General features: G+C 37.5%; 1 protein-coding gene across 1 annotated transcript in view; it reads right to left on the reverse strand.

Annotated features, from left to right (window-relative positions):
• Window positions 1–24707, reverse strand: part of LOC113228649 (dipeptidase 1-like) — a 234544-nt gene that overhangs the window by 42297 nt on the left and 167540 nt on the right. The window contains exons 5-6 of the mRNA XM_026462009.1: window positions 10621–10753; window positions 5234–5390 (exon numbers count right to left, since the gene is read on the reverse strand). Of these exons, the coding sequence (XP_026317794.1) occupies window positions 5234–5390; window positions 10621–10753 (290 nt within the window). The remainder of the gene's footprint in view (window positions 1–5233; window positions 5391–10620; window positions 10754–24707) is intronic.

Genomic DNA, 24707 nt, shown 5'->3' on the forward strand with positions numbered 1-24707 from the left:
ATTTTGATTAAATAAATTTGTTAAAAATTTAAAAAATAAACAATTTACATTTTCAGTACAAATCGGCAATTTCATACTTTAACCCCTATTATATAAGTGTATGTTTATGAACACATATTTGTATAAGTTTTATTAAATGTTTTTATAAATATTTACTTTACTGAGAGAAAAAAATATTGAGTCTTCATAACCTGATCTTGTAAACCAATGTGCATCGAAAGACCGTGATGTATTTCAAAGTATTATGTGGAAAAAAAAGGATTATGCCATTTTTAGCAACAAAAATTCACATTAGCCATAAGCTAAGGCAAATATTTATCCGGTTGGACAGAGCTAAGTGCGTTTTAACTAGTCTCACGGCTGACGGCATTTTAAAAAGGTCCGTACAGCCTCGCAGTTATGGCATAATGCGAATATAATTTGACAAAGGGAAACTAAATGAGGGCAGAGAGGAATTATTTCCAGGAGAATGTGCTGGTGGGATAGACAAATTTGATGTCATTTGTTAAGCTTCTAAAATCTTACGTTGTGAATATTTTCTTGTTTACATGCATAGCGCTGTCAGCGATGGGGGTACGAAATTATGGCTTTATTTGCAATGTGCGCTCGAATTCTCTCTCGAAATCTTTTAGTTTGTTTTGGGATTGCTTGACGCCATTACCCCGATTCAAACAGTTGCTTTTCAAATATTTCTATCTTTGATTCTTTTAAGAATTGTTAATAACATGTGAACAAACATTGCAACAATTTGCTAGTAGACAATTTCAAAATAATTTTAAATTTAGTAAGCAAATTAAATGTACTTGCATTCTCTTTTTTCTCCGCTCTTCGCTCCGCTAGTGCATATGACGGTAGCCTTACGGAGAGATGATATTTGTATTTGTGATCCTCGCATGACTGATGGAGGCTTGGTCACGTGATTAAGGTCCCTCGGAAAAGTCCCTTTGTTTACTTGGCAATCTACAGGACAGAGTTGTTGAATTTTCGTCATTTTAGAATAGGGATGTTAAATTTTTTAACATTTTTCTTTTGTTAATATGACATATAACTTAATTGTTGTACGCGATGACGGTGTGGATTGATATTCGAGAAGACGTTGGGTTTATATTCAATTTATTCACAAATTGTTGAATAATCTGTGGGGTAAGCTGAAAAATTGCGATATTCCCTAAAATACTCCCTTAAGAAAAGAAATAATATGTATACAAATAATTTTGTTCTGTAAGACTTGTGTCTATACTGGCTAGACGTAATGGTGTTCTTATCCTTGCATTTCCGAGGGTATTTTCGGTAGTCGCAATTGCTTATCCTTGTCCATTTTCCTCTGTAGTTACTTATCCTTTATTTTTTGGCGGTTCCATTTTTTTTAAATACAAGTACATAATTTTATTTAAAAAAAATTTAGTAGGCTTTGACAGCTGATTAACGGTGTTGCAATGGCATGTAGATTCGTGTTTCTGGATAGAGCGACTGTTGGCCTGATAGGTATTTAATATTCGTACAAATAAATGAAGCTAGCACTAGGAAAACCCTGTGTCGCGGGTGCCATGGACACATACATAATAGGCAACCACAAATTACATCCAAACTCACGAGAGAAATAAATGTAAATCATACACATATTTCTCCCGGCCTGGAAATCGAACCCAGGACCTCTGCATGGCAGTAACCGGCATGTAACCGTTCGTCCACGGGGCAGAATAGTATCTATGGTTAACGAGAAAATTAAAAAGATATCTATTTCGTTGTAGTTACTTGTCTTTTACATTTATTATACACACACAATATTTCTGTACAGTCAACATGAAAATGAACTTGTGTAAGTACAATACATACTTTTAAAATAAAAGAAGATTTGAAGCTAGATTTAAAAGAAATAACAGCATTTAAGTAAATGTGTGCTTGTTATTAGAAACATTCTTTAAGCTGTTTATTTTTAATAACAGTACCTACATACACGTTAAAGTAGAAGGTAAAGTGTACGTTAAAAAAAGATACTATTTTTTTAACAACCTGAAAACGCAACGCCATTTCACACTAATCATGCCGCCTGACGCAAAATTGACGATTTTACGACGAGCACATTTGACAAGCGTCAACTCAATGAAACGAAAAGGACAGTGTTTTTATGCTCCTCAAAATTTCGACCGGGGGGCTTGCTTGTGGGAGGCCGACCTAAATTATGCAAACACTAAACTCTTGTAAGGGTCTCTCGGCGTCGCTGCTAGTCCATGAAGTGGTAAGCGAATGTGTGTGTATCTAAGTGTAGGTATCGTAGTTATTTGCGATAGGCGCATGCCATGCCCACAGCCAATTAACACAGCTTCAATAAGCTGTGTAATGATACTCGAGTGGCCGCTTGATAAATAGTCTAGTGTAACTCTCGAAACTGATGCATATATAATCAATTTATATATATTTAGTTGAGCAATATATACTGTGTGTAATTGTGATTGTTCGTGCGTTACTGTTTCTTAACTGCGGAGTAAGTTGAAATAGGTCTTTTTATATTATCAAGAGCCGGGACGAACAAGTATTGCGCCTGGTGGTAAGCGACACGCGTATCCATAAATGTTGCACTGCCACTCAAAGCTTTATATCGCAAAGATTTTAGGGGCATTGCCACTGCGCCCATCACCCTGAGACATAAGTCGACGAGTCCCATGTGCCTGTAATTTAACCAGCACCCTTACCCTTCCAAACCGGAACGCAATAACGCTCACACAAGCAGATATAAAAGAGTCCTTCGCGTAAAGAAATTGTGCAACCGATGGTTAACGACAGACAAAGTGTAACAGAAATATGATGTAACTTTAACGCACATCGGCGCGTCGGTACTTGGACATCGATTACGAAGATGATCGCACCTTTTTGCCCTTTACGGAGCAGTGCTACAGGAAGGAAGAAGTTTGTACAAGGAGCTAGCGGCTTACTGATGGCACCTACTTCAAAGTGCTCTCTTGGAACGATACAGGCACTTACAGTTTGCTTGTCACAGGTTGATGAAGAGACGATAAAATCATTTATAAAGTCAAATCCATCTAATCACCTGTAACTTTCCAAAACGTGAACAACTACGATTCCCAGAATTTATCCTGCACTTACTTAATTACTTAGACAGTGCTATTACACGGTGAACGAATCATGTTACCGTCTAGTGATAAGGTCAGTTAGAAAATGGAGTGTAATTTCAGTATCTAGTCGTGGACATTCATAGTTATCTATCGATATTTGTTGACGAAAGTTTGTATTGCACTTGGCTGTTAAATAACATTGGTTTTGTTTCGTTTAAAAGTTGTGTTGCAGTCAAGGGGTAATGTTATAGGGACTCAGTATTGTAAGCAGTGCCAGTGGCAGGCTTACAGTTGGTACGGGCCCCACGCGCCACTAGGCGTGTCTCATGAATTATGTGTAGTCAAAATGTAATTAAATGGAGTCAGACCTGTTTCCACGTGGAAAATCATTGTAATTAATTTATCGTGTAGATAATTTTCTCAGTCTTAAACTAGGTACAATAACTTTGAAAACAATTGTAAGAATTCACTGAACCATAAAGACAATGATGAAACAAAGCTTTGCTGGGAAAGGGTCGCGTTTTCTAGGAAGCTGAATAAAGGACGTAAAAAGCGAAATATTCTCGCGACGTTGAGTCCCAGAGTCCGCGAGCCACTCAACCTGCTGGTTGTTTTCGAAATAGAATTAGCAAGAAATCTGAGAATGGTTGGTACTATGAAGATTTAGTAAGTAGGGGAAAATATGGGAAAAATGGACCAGCAACTAAATTGGACCACACTCATATCTCAAAAAGTATTTTTGTAATATTATAAAAATATATTACAATATATTAGTTATGCTAATATATTGCCCAGTGGTATGCGTCTAACTTCATTGCTTATTGGCCATGTTGTTTTTGTTGTGATATTCAAAGTCTGTGTTTTATTTTGAAAAATCTTTTTTGTTATTTTTAATGAAAATTCTCAGTGCTCAGTGTAGTTCATTTAGAGGTAATCATAAAGTGTATGTAACTTACAGCACAGAAGTATAATGTATCTACAATCAATTTGCCGGCATTTATAGGAATTATATTGTGCCGGTAATTATATTGTGAAAAATATACCTATATCTAAAATGAGTTTGAAAAAATGAGTCAAATTAACAGACTTTCCCCTACTACCAATAACGTATCATTTGCACATAGTAACATTGCACTAAGATGTGAACAGGGTTGTAGTTTATATTAAGTAATGTATAAAATGAGTTGTAACTTGTAATATAATATTTAAGTATCTTGTTCACTATTATAAATTGCTTGGCGGCGCAGAGCAGCGTCGGTATATTTGGGAGGCAGTGTCTGAGCCTACCCGGCCTGCTTGAGAGTAAATTACCATGAAATATAAAACCCCCCTTCCTTGCCCCATCTCTCCCTGCCCAGTTCCACTGAGACCAACTTGAATGTAATTTTCATGAAGCTTTATCATTTTTATACATATTTCGTTTTTGAAGAGTTCGTTATGTCTGAAAATATAATAATGTAAGTCACGTAAAACTTACAGTTTTGTACTTTGAGCAAGCAGAATACTAAAACGAGATAGTATCGGTGAGCAGCAGCAAGTTCGAATAAACTAATATACGACAATATTGATACTTGGATACTGGACGTCGGTGTCGTTACAGCAAAAGACGCCGTCATTCCAAGTCGAACTAAATAAAGTTTCGCATCAACTAAACATATACAACTTCTAGTTGCAGTGAAAATGCATTATAACAGCAATTCATTGATATAGCATCGATTTTAAACTAATAAAAGCTGGGAGTACTGAAAACAGTGGAAAAGCGTGGGATTTACAACTATGGTTAAAGTTATTAATATCATAGTATTATGTAACATGTGAAATAATTAGCGCGATAGCAAATGTTACACAACGTGTCACATTGACAGCGTTCTATATTTATTTTAGTTTTGGTTTTTCCTTTTGTATTTAGCACGATTGGGCTTATGATCGTGTGAAGTAGGTGATTTTATATGATGGATAGAAATAAATCTATTATTAAATAAAACTTATCGCTTAATATTCGCAAGAAAGATACAAAAAATGTCGCTGGGCAGTGCTTAAGTAGACATTCACAGAGCTACGAACATCTTACTATCTTACACGCAATTGCAAATTTCGTTTGGTTTGGAAATTATTTGGTGATCAGCAGATTGTAAAAAATTATCTTAATCATCACGTACCAAGGTGTGTTGCAGGTGTGAGTAAGAGTCATGTAGCGCACGCCGAGTTGGTAGTACGCGCGCAGAACGCCCAGCGAGTTGGCTATGGAGTGCCCCCCTTCGATGCCGATCAGCGATGCGATTTTGCGGGGGCGCGCGCTGTGAGCTTGCAGGATGTCTGTCAACATAATTATTATATTAATTAAGGACGTAAATTACTTCCACACTGGATAACACACAATTACATGTACGTATAGTTAATATAATTAAGTCTATTAAGTTATTTTTCCATTCTTATTTGAATGCTGGAACAATTTCATAAAGATCTCGCTTCAGCTGTTTATAACTTCCTACAGATGGTCTTTACATCAAGTCGACTTTCAATTACTCCTTTAGATACCAATATGTGACGGGCGCAAATTTCATCTCAGTGTTCGACTCAATATGCGTATGTGTAGAAGATAAGGAAGTAGGTAATATTGCTTCTATTTTTGCGTCCGGGGTTTATGATCTACTTAACTGTACCAATCTGACAAAATACTAACTGACCGCTTAGAAATCTGTCTTAGTAAAAATGTAACGAAACGCAAATCTGTTTTTCAAGTAAAAAAGGAATATTTTGAATAACAAGCTGCACTCAAAGAGTAATTGTACTATATCTTTTCTGCTTTAACTTGAAGCGTCGTATTTATTTGTTTAGGGCAATTTTGTTTGCGGCAGTTTCCTTACGATTCGCGACCTATAAATAGAAAGCAATTTGATAAATTTTAATAAAGGCTCCACTCTGTCTTGAATCGTCAATTTGATTATAATAAAATACACCGCTATTTTAATAACGACACGACGAATGGGAGATTTCTTTAACGTTCCCTGAAGTCTTTATATAATTTTCTGTAGAGATCTAGGTTAACTCTTTAACGTCCTGTAGTAATTACAGGAAATTACAGGCACTTGGGACTTGTCAACTTATGTCTCAGGGTGACGGGCGCAGTGGCAGTGCCCAGTGAACTTTGCGATTTAAAGCTATGAGTGGCACTGCAACTGTTATGGCCAGCTTATCATCAGGCGCACGACTTGTTCATCCCGTCACTTGATATTTAAAAAAATTATATCAAACAATTTAGTATTATTTAATTATATCCATTTTGAACCAAAGGAAGCTGTATGAATGTATGTGATGTATGGATGGATGTGTGGATGGATGTATGGATGGATGTATGGATGGATGTATGGACTGATGTATGTGATGTTCTTTTTTCCAAGTCACAAACAATGTATAGCACCATCGTTTAGCATACTTTTTAACTACTTTCGAATAAAAATTCATTTAGACCGTTTTTTTTGGTGCATGCCTTTGCGAATGGAAAATTGTTTTCTAAAGGAAATTAGTTTTGCTCATTTTGTTGACTTAGCGACGCGCAGCCGCCGGCCGCCGATGCACCGCCTCTTCAAAACGAGAGTCTAGGCAATTCCGGAATTGCCTTTTTCTTTCAATGGCTATTGGAAGATTTTATAGCAGAAATAGCCAAGTTAACTCTTTCATGGCAATCGCTAAATCGCTTTTTCACTTCTCACGCTTTTGAATTTGTATTTACGATGTACAGAGAAACTATTTTAACAACGTAAATTTAACGTGTTCTATAGTATTGTACAAAAGTGTTTTAGGTAAATATTGTTCTGCACCGCATGGCATAAAGCAACTTTTGTATCAAAACTGGTGTCACCACACACAGACATTCGAAAACGTAATCTTACATTAGTACTAAGGTATCATAACTTTGATTGGTTATAAATTATCAAACGAAAATAGACAATGAAAAAGTTTTGGTAACAAAAATTTAAACTTATTTGGATCTAATAAGGTTTTATTATTACTAGTCCTACTAGTCACATAAAAGCTAAGAATCCTATGAACATAAACTTCTTAGAACAAAAGCAAAAAGTTGACAATCTACAGATGTGACATTTAATTGATATCGACATTGTTTCGTAACTAGCGGAATATTGAACTAGGCATATAAACTTGCTATAATTAGGGTTAACCACGGAGTATGTGGAAACGGCATTTAAAGCGATTTCTTTGAGAACTAGCGTAGCTGAGTTTTACACGCACACATTTGTTACCAAATACGCATAAGGTTTTACTACACGCAAATATTAATTGATATTAGTTATAGGCGAGTACGTATACGTAGCTACATGCTACAATCACAGTATTAATGATTTATTATACTGTCATCGTACTTTCATTAACCTACTAGATTTCAAGTCAATCGGATCACTGGAAGGGTTGAAATATTAAAACACAGTAATCATAAAAATCTTTATTCTAACTGAAATATGATATATTTGTTCAACAATTACCTCTTTCTGAACTGACTGAACATGACTACACCTATAGCGTCGACGAGCTTGTCAAGAAAATGAAGATACTTATTTCCGAAGGCGAAGAGGCGAATCATGTTTATGAAAACTTGACGAAAAATAACTGACAATGCTTCAGAAATGTTTTCACATTGAGATGTGGTCTATAATTTGTGAATAACTCTGAGTTTCATGTCATATATTACCTGACTAACCAAATGATTTACTTCTTAATGAATTTTTCGGTTGTTATTCATATGTATACAATATAATGAGATATCATGAAATGCCTATAGCAAATGGTGCTACATTTAGTAGGTTCCCAGCTTTTACTGCCTGTTGCTTCAGCTCATTTCTCCTTTAAAAAGGATCCGGCGGGAAACTAAAAAATCAATACAAAAACTGCAAATGTAAATCATGGCTGTGACAAAACTAAGAACTCAAACGGATGAAGGTGACGTATAATAAGCAAATAGGGAGATAGGCATCATGTAGATAAGGGAAAGAAAATCTCCAATCTCATAAAGTCTTCATTTGATACTCCACGAACTTACGTGTATAGTAAAATTATCGACACTGTAACTCTTCTATCTATATTTCCTTTTTTTCCAATAATATATCGTTTTTACTTAAATTGAAAATTTAAATAAACTATTGCGAGTGTTAGGACCAAACATTTAAGTAATCAAAATTGTTAGCTTTTAAATACCTGTAAACGATTTATGTTTACACATTGGTACCGCTACAATAAAAAAAATGTTGAACTAAACCAAAACCGGGTTTCTTGATACAAAGTTTCTACATATCGATAATTTGATTACAACACGCGGACCCAGTACCAAGTGTAATACGACACTAGTGCAAGCAATTCATGGAGCGTCATTCAAATAGTTCTTTTGACGGCGGCGATGGCTAGCAACCAATGTATATTGTTATTACCGAGTTGCAAGAAAATAGTTTTTCGAAATTATAGTATTGTATTGTTCAAAATATTAGAAAATACAGAGTTTTAGTACTTACCGATAAAATGAAATCACTCCCGGAGTATTTTTTTATACTTTGGCTTCTTACGCGACATGATATAATGGCACAATTCGGCATATTTCTATTTTTTCCACAAAATAATCATGTATCACATTTGAACGACGACTGACGTGCTGTTGACACTCATATCTGGTCTGGTGATAAGCTAGGTAACGCCGACCCCGCCCACTAACCAGTCTAATACTAGTATTTATGTGGTCTATTTTCTGCACCTACGCCACGCTTCACGTCTATAGTGAAGCACCACGGCTGCTGGTTCACCTGCAGCCGTTGGTTATAAAACGAGTGAACAGTTGTTCTTATTATTATTACGAGATGTGCTTCGCCTAACGAACTAAAGTCAGGTACTATTAGGCACTAGGGACTAAATAATTATTATTTTGTAAGACTAGGAAATAATTTAAAAAAGCATAGATATTCGTGGTTAATCACTAAATGACTATCACTAATTACAGGTTTCTTACCACCATGATTTCTTTTTATTTTACCGATATTTCGGAACTGTTCCACTTGTTGAACTGCTCCATGATTACGGGTTGACTGGCCAGCGGCACATGACAGCTTTAAGAACAGATATATCTGTCTACCCTCTTTCGCTGTCGACGACTACTTTCATCTCGATTACTTGTGGCGTTACAATTGTCACTGACTTTTTTCCGACAAACCACACTCACTGTATCCACACGCGAAACTGAAGCCAAACTATTTTTGTTTTTATTTTTGTAAGCACCGAGAACCGGATTCCACGCACTAGATAGTTTAAATCCATCTTTGTGGTTAAACGTTTGTTACTTTTGTAATCAACCCGTGACCATGGAAAACAACTGTTTCGAAATATCGGGAAAATAAAAGAAATCATAACGTTGTAAGAAATCTGTTATTAGTGATAATCTATTAGAAACAGCCTTCGAAGCGCTATATTAAAAAGAACTAGGCCAATAGAAAAATATAGTTAAGAAACTTTGATGTGACTTTAAAAGTCGTGTTTGCCTACGTATTCGTACACGAATACAAATATAATAACGAGAAATCAGCTTTTTTATTTACAAGTATGTATTACTTACTTCCTCGCAGTCGAAGTAAATTTGAAGTGTTTAACGTTATAGTAAGCTTGCAAACAAGTACCGTGAGCATTTCTACGTTTGTTATAGAATTTACTATTATTCAGCCCAGTTATTTTATATTTTTATAGATTTACACATCTGGAACAATCCTTTACAATATGGTTAAAAGATGGTCGTGTACTTTGAAGATATATCGTCGAACAAAAACGTAGAGTGTTGTTCTTGGCGTTTTTACACGGTTCTTATTGCGTTTAGGTTTTATTTCAATTGCGTATGTGAGTGTGCGATTTATCTCTTTGGGTAGAAGTCTTTAGTAACTTCTACTTCTCAGTACTTGCACTTTGTAGGAGTTTTCAATTAATCACAGAAATACATAGATTGGTATGAGAGCTTTGCAGTATTTATGTTCCCGGCTGTTGCTGCCGCGTCGTGGTCAAATTCGGGCCACCCAACTGCTTCTCTTGCAAATAATTTACTACAAGAGAATAGGAATATATTGTCAGCAGAATAAGCCCGACTTTGAGGACTTATTAGGGCACATGCGCACAGGATAGACGAAATCACAATACACTTGTATGATGGAATAATAAATGATAGCGACACTCTCTTTACAAAATTTAGTACAACATCTACTCGCAGCCTTAGAGCGACTTCAGATATTCAGAAAGAAATCCTGGATAAGGTGTTTCTATACTAGTGGCCGAACATATTCACAAACGTGACTAAACGATTCAGTTGTTACTTTAAGGAAATCCATGTAAAAAATTGGAGTGAATGTTAAATTGTGTAAAATAGCTGCTCTTGTTTTGTATATTCAACATAAGCGCAGTTATTAAGCACGATTAAAATTTTGCTGTGTTCGCGGAGTAGCAAATTGATTTACCCCCATTTTTATTTTGTGTAATTATGGAAGTTATATTATTGTGAGTGCATTACCGGTGACGGAGGTGGCCAGCTGCATGTGTTGCGGGTACTTGTCGACGAGGCGGCGGATGACATCGATTTGCTCCAGCGTCAGCTGCACGGCATCCTTGTTCTGCGTTGCGCAGGGCACAAACGCTGACCAGAACTGCAACAATATGCATCATTAGACCAAATGTCGTAGAATAAAACTTCAACAATGCCACGATTGGAATGAATATTACATTTTTTCATGTCATTTCACTATAATTTCATTTACATCACAAGTACGTCATCTCATTTCATAAACGAAAAATTTCTAGAAATTATAACAAACTTTATATAATAAACTTTTGTTACCATACATTTGTTTACATATTGTTAGGTACACGCCATAGTGTACCTAACAATATGTAAACTTGGAAATACATACTAATTTGTTCCTTTTTCTCAAGCTTACTTTATAAGAATCTACTTTATTCAAATAAGTGCCTGTAATTTCTCATAAATTTCAACATGCTGTCGTTAATGTATAATCTAACAAAGTGTGGTCTACGAGTATAATTATGTTCCTGTGATATTTACCAATATGCTTACGCATTTTTTGCAGAATAAAACTTGTGCGATGTACCATGAAATGCCACCACAAGTAACCATGCAAGCACATGAGCATGGTATGTTGTCATAGCCGTTTTTAAACACAGTACATTTTTAATTCGTACGTGAATTGATATTATTTTCCGGACACATTATCTAATGATCATGTCTATTTATAAGTGAGTTGATTGATATGTTCTAATAAATTACACAAATAAACAGACGTTATTTCACGATTTTTATATAATAAGGGATTAACTAGGATTACTTTATTGAGTTCTTAGGTTTTCGCGATTGATACACATAGGAAATGAAACTATTTTTCAGGATTAAATCTCTCATGTCCCACTAGTCAACCGTGACCGCGGGACCTGTAAAGGGCCCGAAACGTAGGTTTGTTTGAAAAAACAAATATACGCGATTTAAATCCGGAAAAATAGTTTCATTTCCTATAGGATTACTTTGGTTTAAGTAAAGGTTAATTTTAAAGTATGGTCCCATTTTTGTTTTAATTTATCACTATCGTTACATAGAAAAAAATCTGCTTAAAATATGCTCTTAGTAGATACCTAAAAACCATCTACTATATATTATATTATCTACTATAAACCATCTACTATATACTATATTGTGGCTTCAAATAGGTCAATATTTATACTGCCTCAGTGGCCGAACGGTTCCCACGCCGGACTGCCACGCAGAGGTCCCAGGTTCATTTCCCGGGCCGGGAGAAATAATTGTATGGCCTACATTTATTTATCTCGTGAGTTTGGGTGCAGTTTGTGGTTGTCTATGTGTATGTTCATGGCACCCGCGACACAGTGTTTCCCTAGTGCGGGGCTATGTTGAGTGTGTGCGCTATTTATTATTATTATTTATTAACATTTTTCTCATATCTAATAAAAAATACTAAGTCAACGATCTTATACGTGAGGCGCACTATAAGTTTCCGGAATGAATAAGAAAAAATACTATAAATGGTCAGAAATGAATTTATTGTTTCTCAAATTATTCTCCGTTAGCGTTCGTTAATGCATTTTTTCGTAACTATAAATCCATGTTTCGTCACCTGTTACTATGTCCCACACCAAATTTGACGCCCCTTCGTTGAATCTGGTAAGCATTGCACCAAGTGACGCGATCTGTTTTTTGGGCCTCAGTTAAATTGTGTGGGATCCAATGAGAGCACAGCTTTTTCACATCCAAATGTTTGTGTAGTATTGATTGTATTTGTCTCATGTGCCTAAAAATGGCCGAATCTCATGGTATGTCATTTATCGCCAAAAGCAGTTTGATGCCGAGCGAACCCCCGCAGATCTGTTAAATTGCGCTTAAAATCGTAGAAAACCATACTACGAAAATTTTCACGAGTTAAATCCATGGTGATGTAGACAACCAATTTCTAAAATGACGCCACAATGTAAAAACAAGTGACAGTCAGATGAAACAAACTGTATTCTACGGCCAAAGAGTTCCATTTTCAAATGTTGTAATTACTTTTTAAATATTGTTTATGTAATTGGCTAGTTCCGGAAACTTATAGTGCCCCCTACGTACACGTATATAAGATCATTGTACTAAGTATATTGTTCAATGTCTAATAACTGTTACCTAACGATTTTCATAAATTATCACAGTGCAGTAGTTGGTAGTAAACCGAGATATTCAATTATGAAATTACTCCACGCTTAGTGTGTCATAATTTTTTTTTTGATACCCAGTGACGGGACAAACAAGTCGTGCGCCTAGTGGTAAGCGACTAGCCTGTCCATACAAGTTGCAGTGTCTCTCAGATAAATAAAATCTCTTAAGATCTCAAGGGCACAGCACTGAACCCTCACCCTGAGACAAATTGACAAATCCCATGTGCCTGTAATTTCACCAATTACCTTTCAAAACCGAAACGCAGTAATGCTCACATTTATTTATTTATTTATTTATTTAAACTTTATTGTACAATACACTGAAGTACAAATGGCGGACCTAATGCCATAAGGCATTCTCCACCAGTCAACTATTGGGCCAAACAGAAAAAAAAACAGAATAGGTTGGTGCTACACTTAAACAAGAAGAAATAGAAATACTAGAAAACTAATCGATAATTTGTATGGTATAAATAAATAACATACAATAAACATACTTATTATACATACATAATAAACTTACATATATATATTATAATAATAAATAATATGATATAATATGTACCCAAAGCAACATTAAACAGTGTCTTAATTTTGACAATTGTCAAACAGATGCTTGCTCAACATGCGCTTGAAAGATAATTTGGTCTGAGCTTGTCTTACATGGAGCGGGAGCGCGTTCCAAAGACGAATTGCATGAAGGGTTAAAGAATTAGACAAAAAATCAGTGCGATGAGAAGGAATGGAAAGCTTAAGGCTACGGGAAGTTCGAAATTCGCAACCCGGCCGAGCGTTTTGAAATTGAAATGAACATTTAAGATAATCAGGTGCAGCCGGGTCGAACAAGATGGAGAAAAGATTGGTTAAAATTCTTAAGGACTGCGTTCACGGATGGGAAGCCAATTTAGTTGACGCCGACAAGCAGAGATATGGTCATACTTCCGCAGACCAAAAATAAACCTAATGCAGTTGTTAAGAAGACGATCTAATCTATTCAAAAAGACTTGAGAGATGTTACTGTAACACACGTCAGCATAATCAATCACAGGCAACACTAGAGCTTGAACAAGGAGAGTTTTGGTTTTAATTAGTAGAAAGTTCTTAAACCTGTATAGAGCTCTTAGTGTATCTGTAACCCTACGACAAACGTCAGACACCTGGGAATCCCACGTAAGGCCTGTGTCAATAATAAGCCCCAGGTTCTTTACCTGATTTGACAGAGGAATCACTACGTTCTCAAACATTATTGGTGGCACGCGCGATAGATCACAAGACGAAAAAAGGCGTGAGCTTCCAAGGATGATGGCTGGACACTTGGAAGGATTGACATTGATACCAAACCTTTGGGACCAAACCGAGACGCGATGAAGGTCATCATTAATTAATACAATTGCATCACTTATGCCACCGATATTAACCTCGGTATAAAGCTGCAAATCGTCGGCATACAGGTGATAAGAACATTTGATGCTGGACGTAATCAGATTTATGAAAATAGAAAACAAGAAAGGAGAGAGAATTCCGCCCTGGGGTACTCCGGAAGTGAGTTTACACCATTCTGAGAACGAGCGATCAATACGAATCGCTTGTTGGCGATCGCGGAGATAAGAAGAGAACCATTGAGCTGCCATTGAAGAGATGTTTAGGTGGTCTAAGGTAGCAAGGAGAAGGTCATGATCCATGACGTTGAATGCATTGGAGAAGTCAATTAGGACAAGCACAGTAAGTAGAGTACAGTCCATGCCCCTCCTTACATCCTCAACAATCTTTAGCAATGCAGTAGAAGTACTATGACCTGGTCGAAAACCTGATTGAAATGGAGAAAGGATATTGTTTGAGTAAACATAGGCAGACAATTGTTTGTGAACGACAGCCTCTAAGACTTTAGAAAGAAAAGGAAGAATTGAGATGGGACGGTAATGCTTGAGGAGGCTGGGGTTAGTAACTTTTGGAAGAGGGATTACATGAGCATTTCGTCACAGAGAAGGAAAAGCCCCAGTCATCATCGAGAAATTAACTACGTGCGTGATAATAGGGAGTATACATTCTAAAATACACATAACCATAATTCTACTTACGTCATCGTGCCCAACAGCATTAGATTTGATTGACAAAACCACTTTCCTGACCTCATCTTCAGTTACTGAGGTGAAAATAAAAACAGAATTTGAAATTTTGGGCAGTGCTCTAATAAATGCAATACTTTGCTGTTTGGTGTTGGTGTCTAAAGTTGCAGTTTTGGCAAAGTGAGTATTCAGCTCATTTAAGGAGAAGGAAGAAGTTATATTGTACGAACTTTGCGGTTTACCTACACCAATGGATTTTAGGTATTTCCAGGTGTTAACGGGGGAAGAATGTAAAATATTTTCATAAATATGTTTACGTTTGGCTGCTCTTACCATTTGATTACACCTATTTCTTGCAGCTTTAAAACAGAGCCAATTTTCCTCACATCGGTCGCGCTTGTATCTCCTAAACGCACGATCTCGTCTTGTCATTGTAATACGGACTGCTCGAGTTATCCATGGCGCAGGAGGGCGCTTTAGTTTGACAGATCGAATTGGCGCGTGAGTGTCAAAAAGTTTCAGAACTGCGGAGTTTAGTGAAAACACCGCCTCATCAACTGTTGGTGCTGACAACGTAGGGCCCCAATCAAAAGCCTGCGCGTCTTTTTTTAACACTTCCATGTCAAGTCTCGCGAAACTACGTAGTTGAATTGTAGCAGGCGTAGCCTTAAGTGGTTTAATTTTGTAGCTCAAATAAATGAGGTCATGCCGTGAAAAACCTGGTGCCTAAAATTGTCCAGCCTTACCTACGTGATCAATAGAGGAGGCAAGTATAAGATCTAGCCAGGTATCCGACGCGTCTACGTTGTGATGAGTAGGCTCAAGAGGTAGAATGGTTAAAGCTACAGATTCAATCACTGCTTTCAAAGAGCGAGCTCTCATGCTGTCTTTCACGAGGTCGGTATTAAAATCACCCATGATTATTTGATGAGTGTATTCAGTACTAAGAGATGAGAGTAAAGTTTCGAACGAAGAGAAGTAATCTATAGAAGGAGGACAATAAACAACCCCTAGAGCCACTTTTATACCCTTTACCTTGATCTCGATGAGTAAGTGTTCCAAAGAACTGGAGTATAGAGAGGGAGAAGAAGAAAGAATTTTGAAAGGAACGTCATTACGGATGTAAATGGCAACGCCTCCGCCACTCTTTCCCGTGCGGTCATTGCGAAGTAATATGAAACCAGGAAGACTAAAAGATGTAGAAGCAAGGTTTGGTTTAAGCCAGGTTTCTGAAATCAGAATAGCATGAATATTAGATGAGGAGAAAGTATCAAGTAGGTCGTTATAGTGGCTAGGGATGCTTTGGGCATTTATATGGCAGACGTTTAGAAAGTTGATGAAGTTTTGGAATTCGCGCGTTAATGAATCGCCAAGGGTATCAGTATTATGAAACTCAGATTCTGAGCTATCAATAGAAAGAAAAGACGAAGGCGAGTTGCAAGCTGAGTAAAAAGAGTCATCATCTGACATTACGTGTTGCGTAGGTATAAATAGAAGTATAATAAATAAATATTAATTGTATAAAAAATAATACTTAATATAAAATAAATGTAATAAAATATAATAATATAAAAAAAAACGATTCGAAGTATGGGTTCTGTGTAACCCACCAGTCGACCGTAAATTAAAAACTATAAGACTTATATAAAACATAAAACAAGTTATATTGGTTATCGGCCCGCCGCCGCCAGTAAACAAAAAAAAAAGAAGTATTCCATGAACAATTTCTGAACGCAACCGAACTTACTACCAGCTGTCATCAAAAACAAAAATAATTAAATTTTTACAGGCCGAGTGTCTGGCTCCTGTCAGTATACATGTGTCGAAATTTAAATTGGTACTTTCCGAGTGAAATTGATTGCCTTTTTTGTATACTTTGTGGTGCTGTTGTTGCGTTTGTGAAGGTAAATTTAGATACTAACTGGTGATGGACGACGATAATCCCCCTGATGGGGGAGGCGGCTTCTCTACTGGCGGTTTCTTGAACCCGGATTCTCAAATGGATTTCGACCATTATCCCACCCAAAATGTTAATTCCAGGCCTAAAAAACGTGCCAGTGATGAAGCATCTTCCTCCCAAACTACATCGGAGCAACCTCCGAAACGTTCTTCAAACGCTCCTCCAAATGCATCTGCCCAACAAACCTACAGCTTACCCGAATTTGCTGACGGTATGAAATTAAAATATAGTGAATCTGATAAGGGTCCATTTATAGTTCACGTATCGAGAGAAGAGTTCAACCCCTCATCTGGTCTTACAATCAAATTATTGACGTTTGCCCAGTTCCTAAGTAAGAATGGTATACATGGGATTGCAAAAGACGGTATCAAAGCTACAGGGCGCAATCGGGTTGTAGTTACTTTTGTTAGTGTAATATCCGCAAACAAATTTATTGAAAATTCTCTCCTCACCACGAATTCTCACAAAGCAATTATCCCCACATTTCACTTGATAAGAAATGGTATTGTTAGAAACATTCCGATAGAGTGGACTATGGAAGAACTGGTCAAGTCAATTGATTGCACTAATGGCTCCCAAGCCATTAGGACCAGACGTCTAAACAGGAAAGAATATATTGATAACAAACCACATTGGATCCCCTCCCAAACAGTAATAGTCTCGTTCCTTGGCAAAGAGCTACCTTTAAGAGTCCTGTGTTATCATACATCCCTTCCGGTAGAGATCTATACTTTACCAACCATACAGTGCAACAGTTGCTGCCGCTTTGGTCATGTGAAAGCCCAATGCCGTTCAAAGCCCAGGTGTTTCAGATGTAGCCAACCACATGCGGGAGATTCTTGTGGTACCTCCCAACCAACGTCCTTATATTGTTGTGGCCCCCATATGGCCACGGATCCCTCTTGCCCTGAACAAGCCAGACATAAATCTATCAAGGTTGTTATGTCAACAGAAAACATCCCATACTCGGAGGCTTCCCTTAGATTCCGGACTGTACGTAAATCTTTTGCTGACAGCGCTCGCCCTATGACAGCTCAACCTCCTGCAGCAACCCAATGTTCTCCTACTACCTCTCAACCTCATAATTTCCCCCCTCTTTCCCCAAGCTCCTCCCAAAGAAAAACTGTTTATTTTGAACGCTGACCCTGGGTTTCCCCAAAATCTGGTTTCGATAGAGTAAGCCACAATGACCTTATTATGACTCCGCAGTCCACACAACCTAATGGCTGTGCTATTAATTCAGACTTATCAAACAATACCCCCAGAAACGAAAATCTTATTGAATTATTTATCAACACACTTTTCAATATTATTTCTAAATTTGATGATTCCCTACCGAACAATGTCATTCAATCACTGAATAAATTAAACTCTTTAATCCATATTAATAATGACCCCAATCCTACAATGGAACTGTAAGTCAATACGTCATAAAAAACATGAAATAATTGATTTAATAAATAACTATAAGCCCACCATCCTGGCTATCTCGGAAACATGGCTAAAGCCATCTTCGCGTTTTAGGATTCCTGGTTTCTCATGTCTCAGGGATGATAACAACAATGGATATGATGGCTGTGCTCTAATTATTAAAAGACCCACTGTTTATTCTTTATTACACCTTCCTTCTCACTCCCCGAATTTTAATGTCGTAGCAGCTAGAGCTTTAAACATAACATTTGTTTCAGTATACATCCCCCATCCTGATCAATCTATCTTCATTGAACTAGACTCCATCCTTGCTTCTCTCCCATCCCCTCTTGTTGTGCTTGGTGATTTTAATTGTCATCACACAATGTGGGGCTCTAACCATTGTTCATCTCCTGCCACCTTTCTTATTGACATGCTTGATAATAACAATCTCTGTGTTATAAACGATTGTTCCCCTACGAGAAGAACTTCTCCCGCCCAAAATCCCAGTTGTGTTGATCTTTCCCTAATTTCTTCTGAATTAATTTCCAAATTCTCTTGGAGAGTACTTTTCAATTCTTATGGCAGTGACCATCTTCCTATAATAATAACTTTCGCTCAGTCCGTCCAGTTGGCACCGCCTGCAACACCCCTCCTTAAATTTAAACTGAATAAGGCTAAATGGGATGAATTCTCTTCATTAGTGGAAGTTAAAACTAGGTTACTCCCACTAATTACAAATGAGAATTTCCTTGCAATCTATGAGGATTTCATTAACATTCTGCTTTCTGCTGCTGATCTCTCTATCCCTCTTAAAAAATCTAAGAAAGACACCATCCCCGCCCCCCCATGGTGGGACTCCGACTGTACAGAAACTATTCTAAAACGCAATGGAGCTAAAGAACTTTTTTTGGATAATCCTACTATTGAAAACTTTTTGTCCTTCCAGAAGGTCAATGCTAAATCCAAAAAGCTGTTGGTTGGTCTCAGTTTTGCGAGAATCTCTCTCCTCGTCTTTAAAATCTAAATCTTCTCTAGTTTGGAAAAATTTTAAAAAGTTTTCAGGCTCTCGTGTATCCAATACTTTCTCCTGTAATGAGCCATCAACTTGGATCGATGACTTTATTAATAGATTGGCCCCTCCTTCTGTCCCATCTATGGACTGTTTCCCTCCCTCCTTTTCCCCCAACTCTAACGATAGAATGGATCAACCATTTTCCTCCGTAGAACTGTCTTCAGTTTTGAACCACCTAAGAGACTTTACACCTGGAATCGATGGTATCCCATACTCTTTTATTAAGAACATCTCAAATTCTTCGAAAACTGTCCTACTTAATATTATCAATAAAGTCTTTGAAAATGGTGATATTCCACACTCCTGGAAACTTCAAGTTGTTATCCCTATTCTTAAACCAGGTCCAGGATCCTGCCTCATATAGACCCATTGCGCTGTCATCAGTATTATGCAAAATATTGGAACACCTCATCAAAAATAGATTAGAGTGGATATTGGAGAGCAAAGGACTTCTATCCAGGTCGCAGTTCGGATTCCGTAAGGGTATGGGCACTCTTGACAGCCTCAGTACCTTTTCTACTGAGATCAGACTCGCACTCACCAGAGGATTGTACTTTGTTGGTGTCTTCCTGGACATGACAGCCGCTTATGACAATGTTCATCTCCCGCTACTCAGGCAAAAAATGCATCAGCTGAGTCTACCAGTGAGGATGATTAACATCATTTGTAACATGCTAATGTCTCGCTCCATCTCAGTACGTCTCAATGGTTCTCTTCTCCCCCCCAGAATGTTATGGAAGGGACTCCCACAAGGTTCTGTCTTGAGCCCCATCCTTTATAGTCTATACACCGCTGACCTTGATAAATCTGTTGACTGCTTCTGTGATATTCTACAGTATGCAGACAATTTAGCACTCTATTATTCCTCAGAGTCTCTTGATGAATGCACTATCCAACTAAATACTGCCATTAGATACTTGCAAGATTGGCTCACTAATCACTGCCTTCTCCTATCACCCAGTAAAAGCTCAATAGTAGTATTCACAAGAAAAAGACGTGTCCCACATATACAAATTTTCCTAAATGATGAACTGATCCCTGTGCACGACAAGGTTAAGTTTCTAGGCTTCTTTTTTGATTCCCACATGACTGGAATCCCTCACCTAAATTATATTAAAAATAAATGTGAAAAGGGTATAAATATTATTAGAGCTCTGTGTGGAGTATGGTGGGGAGCCCACCCTTATACCCAAAAATTGATCTACAATGCTGTAATAAGGAGTCATTTTGATTACGCTTCATTCTTATTACAACCTTGTAACAAATCCGTTGTTAACTATTGGGATAATATACAGGCTAGATGTCTTCGTGTTATATTAGGAGCGATGAAATCATCTCCAATCAATGCCATGCAGGTTGAGAGCTTAGATTCTCCGTTATGTTTCCATCGTCAATACTTATGCGACCGTTTCTTTTTCAAAATCTTACAAAATTCTGCTCACCCCTTACTTGCCCCCTTGACTCAACTAGCGAACCTTGTTACAACTTCTAAATACTGGGAACATAAGAGCCCTCCATGCCTTTTAAAAAAGCTTTAACAAATCTCTCATCGTCCCACCTATCAATCAATACTCTGGTAATCCATTCTTTTTAATTGATTTTGATGCACTAATTTTTAAACCCGACATTGTTACCAATTTAGGAATTGTCAAAGATGACCCTAACGCTGGAATACTTTTTAATGAAATCGTTAATGAGAAATGGAACGGTTGGCTCAATATCTTTACAGATGCTTCCAGATCCACCACAGACGATTTTGTTGGCTCTGCCGTCTGGATCCCTACATTTAATATCTCCTTAACTTTTAAATCTCCCTCTAAAGCGTCCGTATATTCGGGTGAGGTGATCGCTGTTTTTGAGGCAGTTTCATATGTTGAATCCCACAAATTAGACAAATCTGTAATTTTTACAGACTCTCGTAGCTGCCTGGACGATCTGTTAAAATTCCCCTTTCGTAGCAAAGATGTTCACCCAATCAATCTTAAAACAAAAGAGCTCCTTTACAATTGCTCTAATCTTGGCATTCAAATTGTACTTGTTTGGGTTCCTGGACACTCTGGCATTCCTGGGAACGAACAAGCGGATAGATGGGCTTAATGGGCGACACATTCTGGTACCATTATATATGATAAATGTTTTTCTCTAGACTTACGTTCCTAGGCTAAGATTGATTTACATAATAACTGGAAGACTTACTGGTCGTCTTCTAGCAGACAAAAAGGCAAACATTATGCTGGTCTTCAACCAGTAATACCCAAGAAACCTTGGTTTTTCGAGTTCCGCGAGGCCAGTAAAAGAACAACTTCAACTATCATCCGATTGCGCCTAGGACATAACTGCAGACCTACTTTTCTTGCTAAGCTCAGGATAAGGGATCACTCCCTTTGTGAGTGCGGTCTTGAAGAAGGAACTCTTGACCATATATTTTTTAACTGTGCATTATATCCCGTCTCTTTATACGATCTTCTTCCAGATTGTATCCCTGGTCCCACAATTTTTTATAGTGACCATTCTCCCCTAAAACCTCCTCTACTATTTACTTTATTTAAATATATTGAACAAAATAACATACGGTTATAACTTTTACTATGTGCACAGCATGTCTTTACGCTTTTCATCCAAAGTAGCTAGTCAAATAACCCCGTGTTTTGTCTTTGACCATTGGATGGTGCAACCGATCATCGTCGTTTGAGTGAATCTTGATAAATATACCGTGTATTCAACCCGGACACTGGCAGAATTGTCCTCAGTGGGACAGAAGCCAAATACCCCAAAAAAAAAAAATTTTTACAGAGTGCCTAGCCTACCTTAATTACTTTTGTTGAAATTAAAAAATGAAACAAACCTACCTTACGTAAATAATTAAAATTAAACTTTCATCGTGTCGGTACCTAAGTTGTTACAACTAAATAGAATGAAATTAACACAAGATTACAGGTTTGAATAAAAGGTTTAAAAGATATGTGGAAAACTAAAGGGAATCTGTATTTATATACAGTTCGGCTGCGATTCGAAGTTAAAAAAGAAAATGACGGGCACAATACAAACTACACAAAGTAACTATATATAATTAAGAAAGTTATTAAATTTCTCGCCGAGCTCGACGCTCCCCCACCTTCTTCGCGGCAACCTTTGGCGGACCAGCCGGCGCTGGCGCAGCAGTCGCACGAAACACGGTGGATGCCGGAGTCGTCACAGGGGCATGCGACGCAGTTAACACACCCAGTTGCTCGATGGTGGTCAGGCGGTGTTTCTTACCGCTCGGCAGCTTCACATCAATGTTCCCATCTTCCCATATTCTTTCTCTGCTTTGTCAAAAACTCGGTGACCACTATGGAAGAGCCCTTCAGTGCAGTTTTCCTTGACCACACAGAGTTACGCATGTCCAGCTCAGCAAACCTCACCAGTACATGTGCAACCCCCCCAAGTCTGTGACAAGCAACAATGGACCTGCGAGTAACATTTGGCAATTGAAGAGTTTTGTGGCAGATGTTCTCAATTGTGCCTACAATATCCCCATCAGTTGCTTCCGGCACACCACCAAACAGCAAATATTTCCTCCTGTGCCGCATTTCTATGGAATCAACAGTGTTGCTGAGACTAGAAATCTGCTGCCTAAGCAGCTGCAGAATGCAGCCTACCTGATCTTTAAATGATAGGAACTCCGTGGTGAGGCTGCCAATGGTGTGCGCTTGAGGTGACGCAGCTTTCAGTGCAACATCAAACTCAGCAAATCGCTGCATCAATGAAGTCTCCAAGTTCTTTTGCATCTCCAGGATGTTACTATAAGTTGCCATGACGAAATTGATGTTTCCAATAATAATTATTAAGTTTTAATTGTTCCGTTATGTAGTGACAGTGCAAAATATTACAAAAATCCAAAGGTCTGCTGGCAGGTATGTACTAACATTCACTGAAATGACATGGGAAGTATTCACCAACACTGCACGTGATACATATATGTAATATCTATCAAATAACACGAAATTTATAATAAACTTTAATTGATTTTAATAAATATTTGACTATTAATGGGAGTGACTTGTTTGTTGTCTCACACCTACCCGCGAATTTTCTGCTTGGCGGGAAGATTAGGTAAGGTGGCAGTACTTCCCTGGACGAACTCTTTCAAAAGAAGTTGTACGGCTACTAAAAATAATTACCACAACGAAAAATTCCTTGGATCTGACAGGACTCCAACCTGCGTCTGTCTGTATGCCAATCTAGGGTAACCGCTCTATCAACTGAGCTACAACTCTCATATTTTTCCTCCCATTCTGCATAAGTTTTAATTGTAGTGACTCTCCCTATCAACCTTTTGGTTATGCGGGAAGGGCTTTATAACCCGTGGGCGCACAGGAACCTTATAAGGTCAGGTTCTAACCCCAAATCAGCCTGTGTACAGGGTTGTCACAGACCGTTGTCACTGACTTCATCCAGTTCTCAAGAAGCTAGTGCCTCGGGAGAGCCGCTCCGGGTGCACGTACAGAACCCTCCCCATTTTCGAGATAAGTACCGGAGCTGTAGGCACGCTCACTTCCTTTACTTTTTCTAATAATACTATAAGCCTTGCTTATATTTATTTATTTACGGGAAAGCAACAGCATCAAAACATAATAAAAACAGGAACAAACACTGACAGCTAATTACAGTTTCCTGTTATCTAACAACAAGGTAAGTAATTAATTATATTTAGAAAATCATTGTTATAGTTATATTGCGCAAGATTTACTTGATATTTTTTTTTACGAAAACCATTTCGAATGTCACCATAGGTATGTGTACATATAGTAAATTTTCTTAAAAATAAATTCAAAACCTTTGTACATAAAAAGAGCTATTGGACAAAACTTATTAGGATAATTTGCATTTTAGATTTGGACACAACTGTGATTTTTTATAAGACAGGAAAGGTTTCTTCGGAAAAAGATTAGTTTTCTAAGTGTGTTAAACGTACCGCTCATCATTTTTACATTGTGTAATTAGCATCGGGGTGGGAATTTCATCTTGATTTGTGTTTCTAGATTTTAATGATATGTTTTATTTCATTTTGTTTTACAGGTTTCAAATGCGTTGATCTACTTGATGCAAACGGTCGATCTTTTGGACTTATCTGTTTCAGTAGCCCTTGTTAACACAACGGGTTTTCATTTAGGATATTAGGAGTTATGTCAAGTTTTATGTTTTTAATTTTATTACGCTCACAAAATTTCCCTTCTGTCAACTGGAACTGTAACTTGGAAAAATGAGTGCAGTAAGTACAACTGACATATTAAGATGTGACGTGACTGAATTACTTTCGCTCAAATTAAAATATTTTAAATTGTGAGTAAATGTCATAACTGTTAAACCAGGTAGTTTCGTGGGTAACG

Source organism: Hyposmocoma kahamanoa, unplaced genomic scaffold (genome assembly GCF_003589595.1).
Source record: "Hyposmocoma kahamanoa isolate Upper Pololo Valley unplaced genomic scaffold, ASM358959v1 100021, whole genome shotgun sequence".
In the NCBI taxonomy this organism is placed as follows: Eukaryota; Metazoa; Arthropoda; class Insecta; order Lepidoptera; family Cosmopterigidae; genus Hyposmocoma; species Hyposmocoma kahamanoa.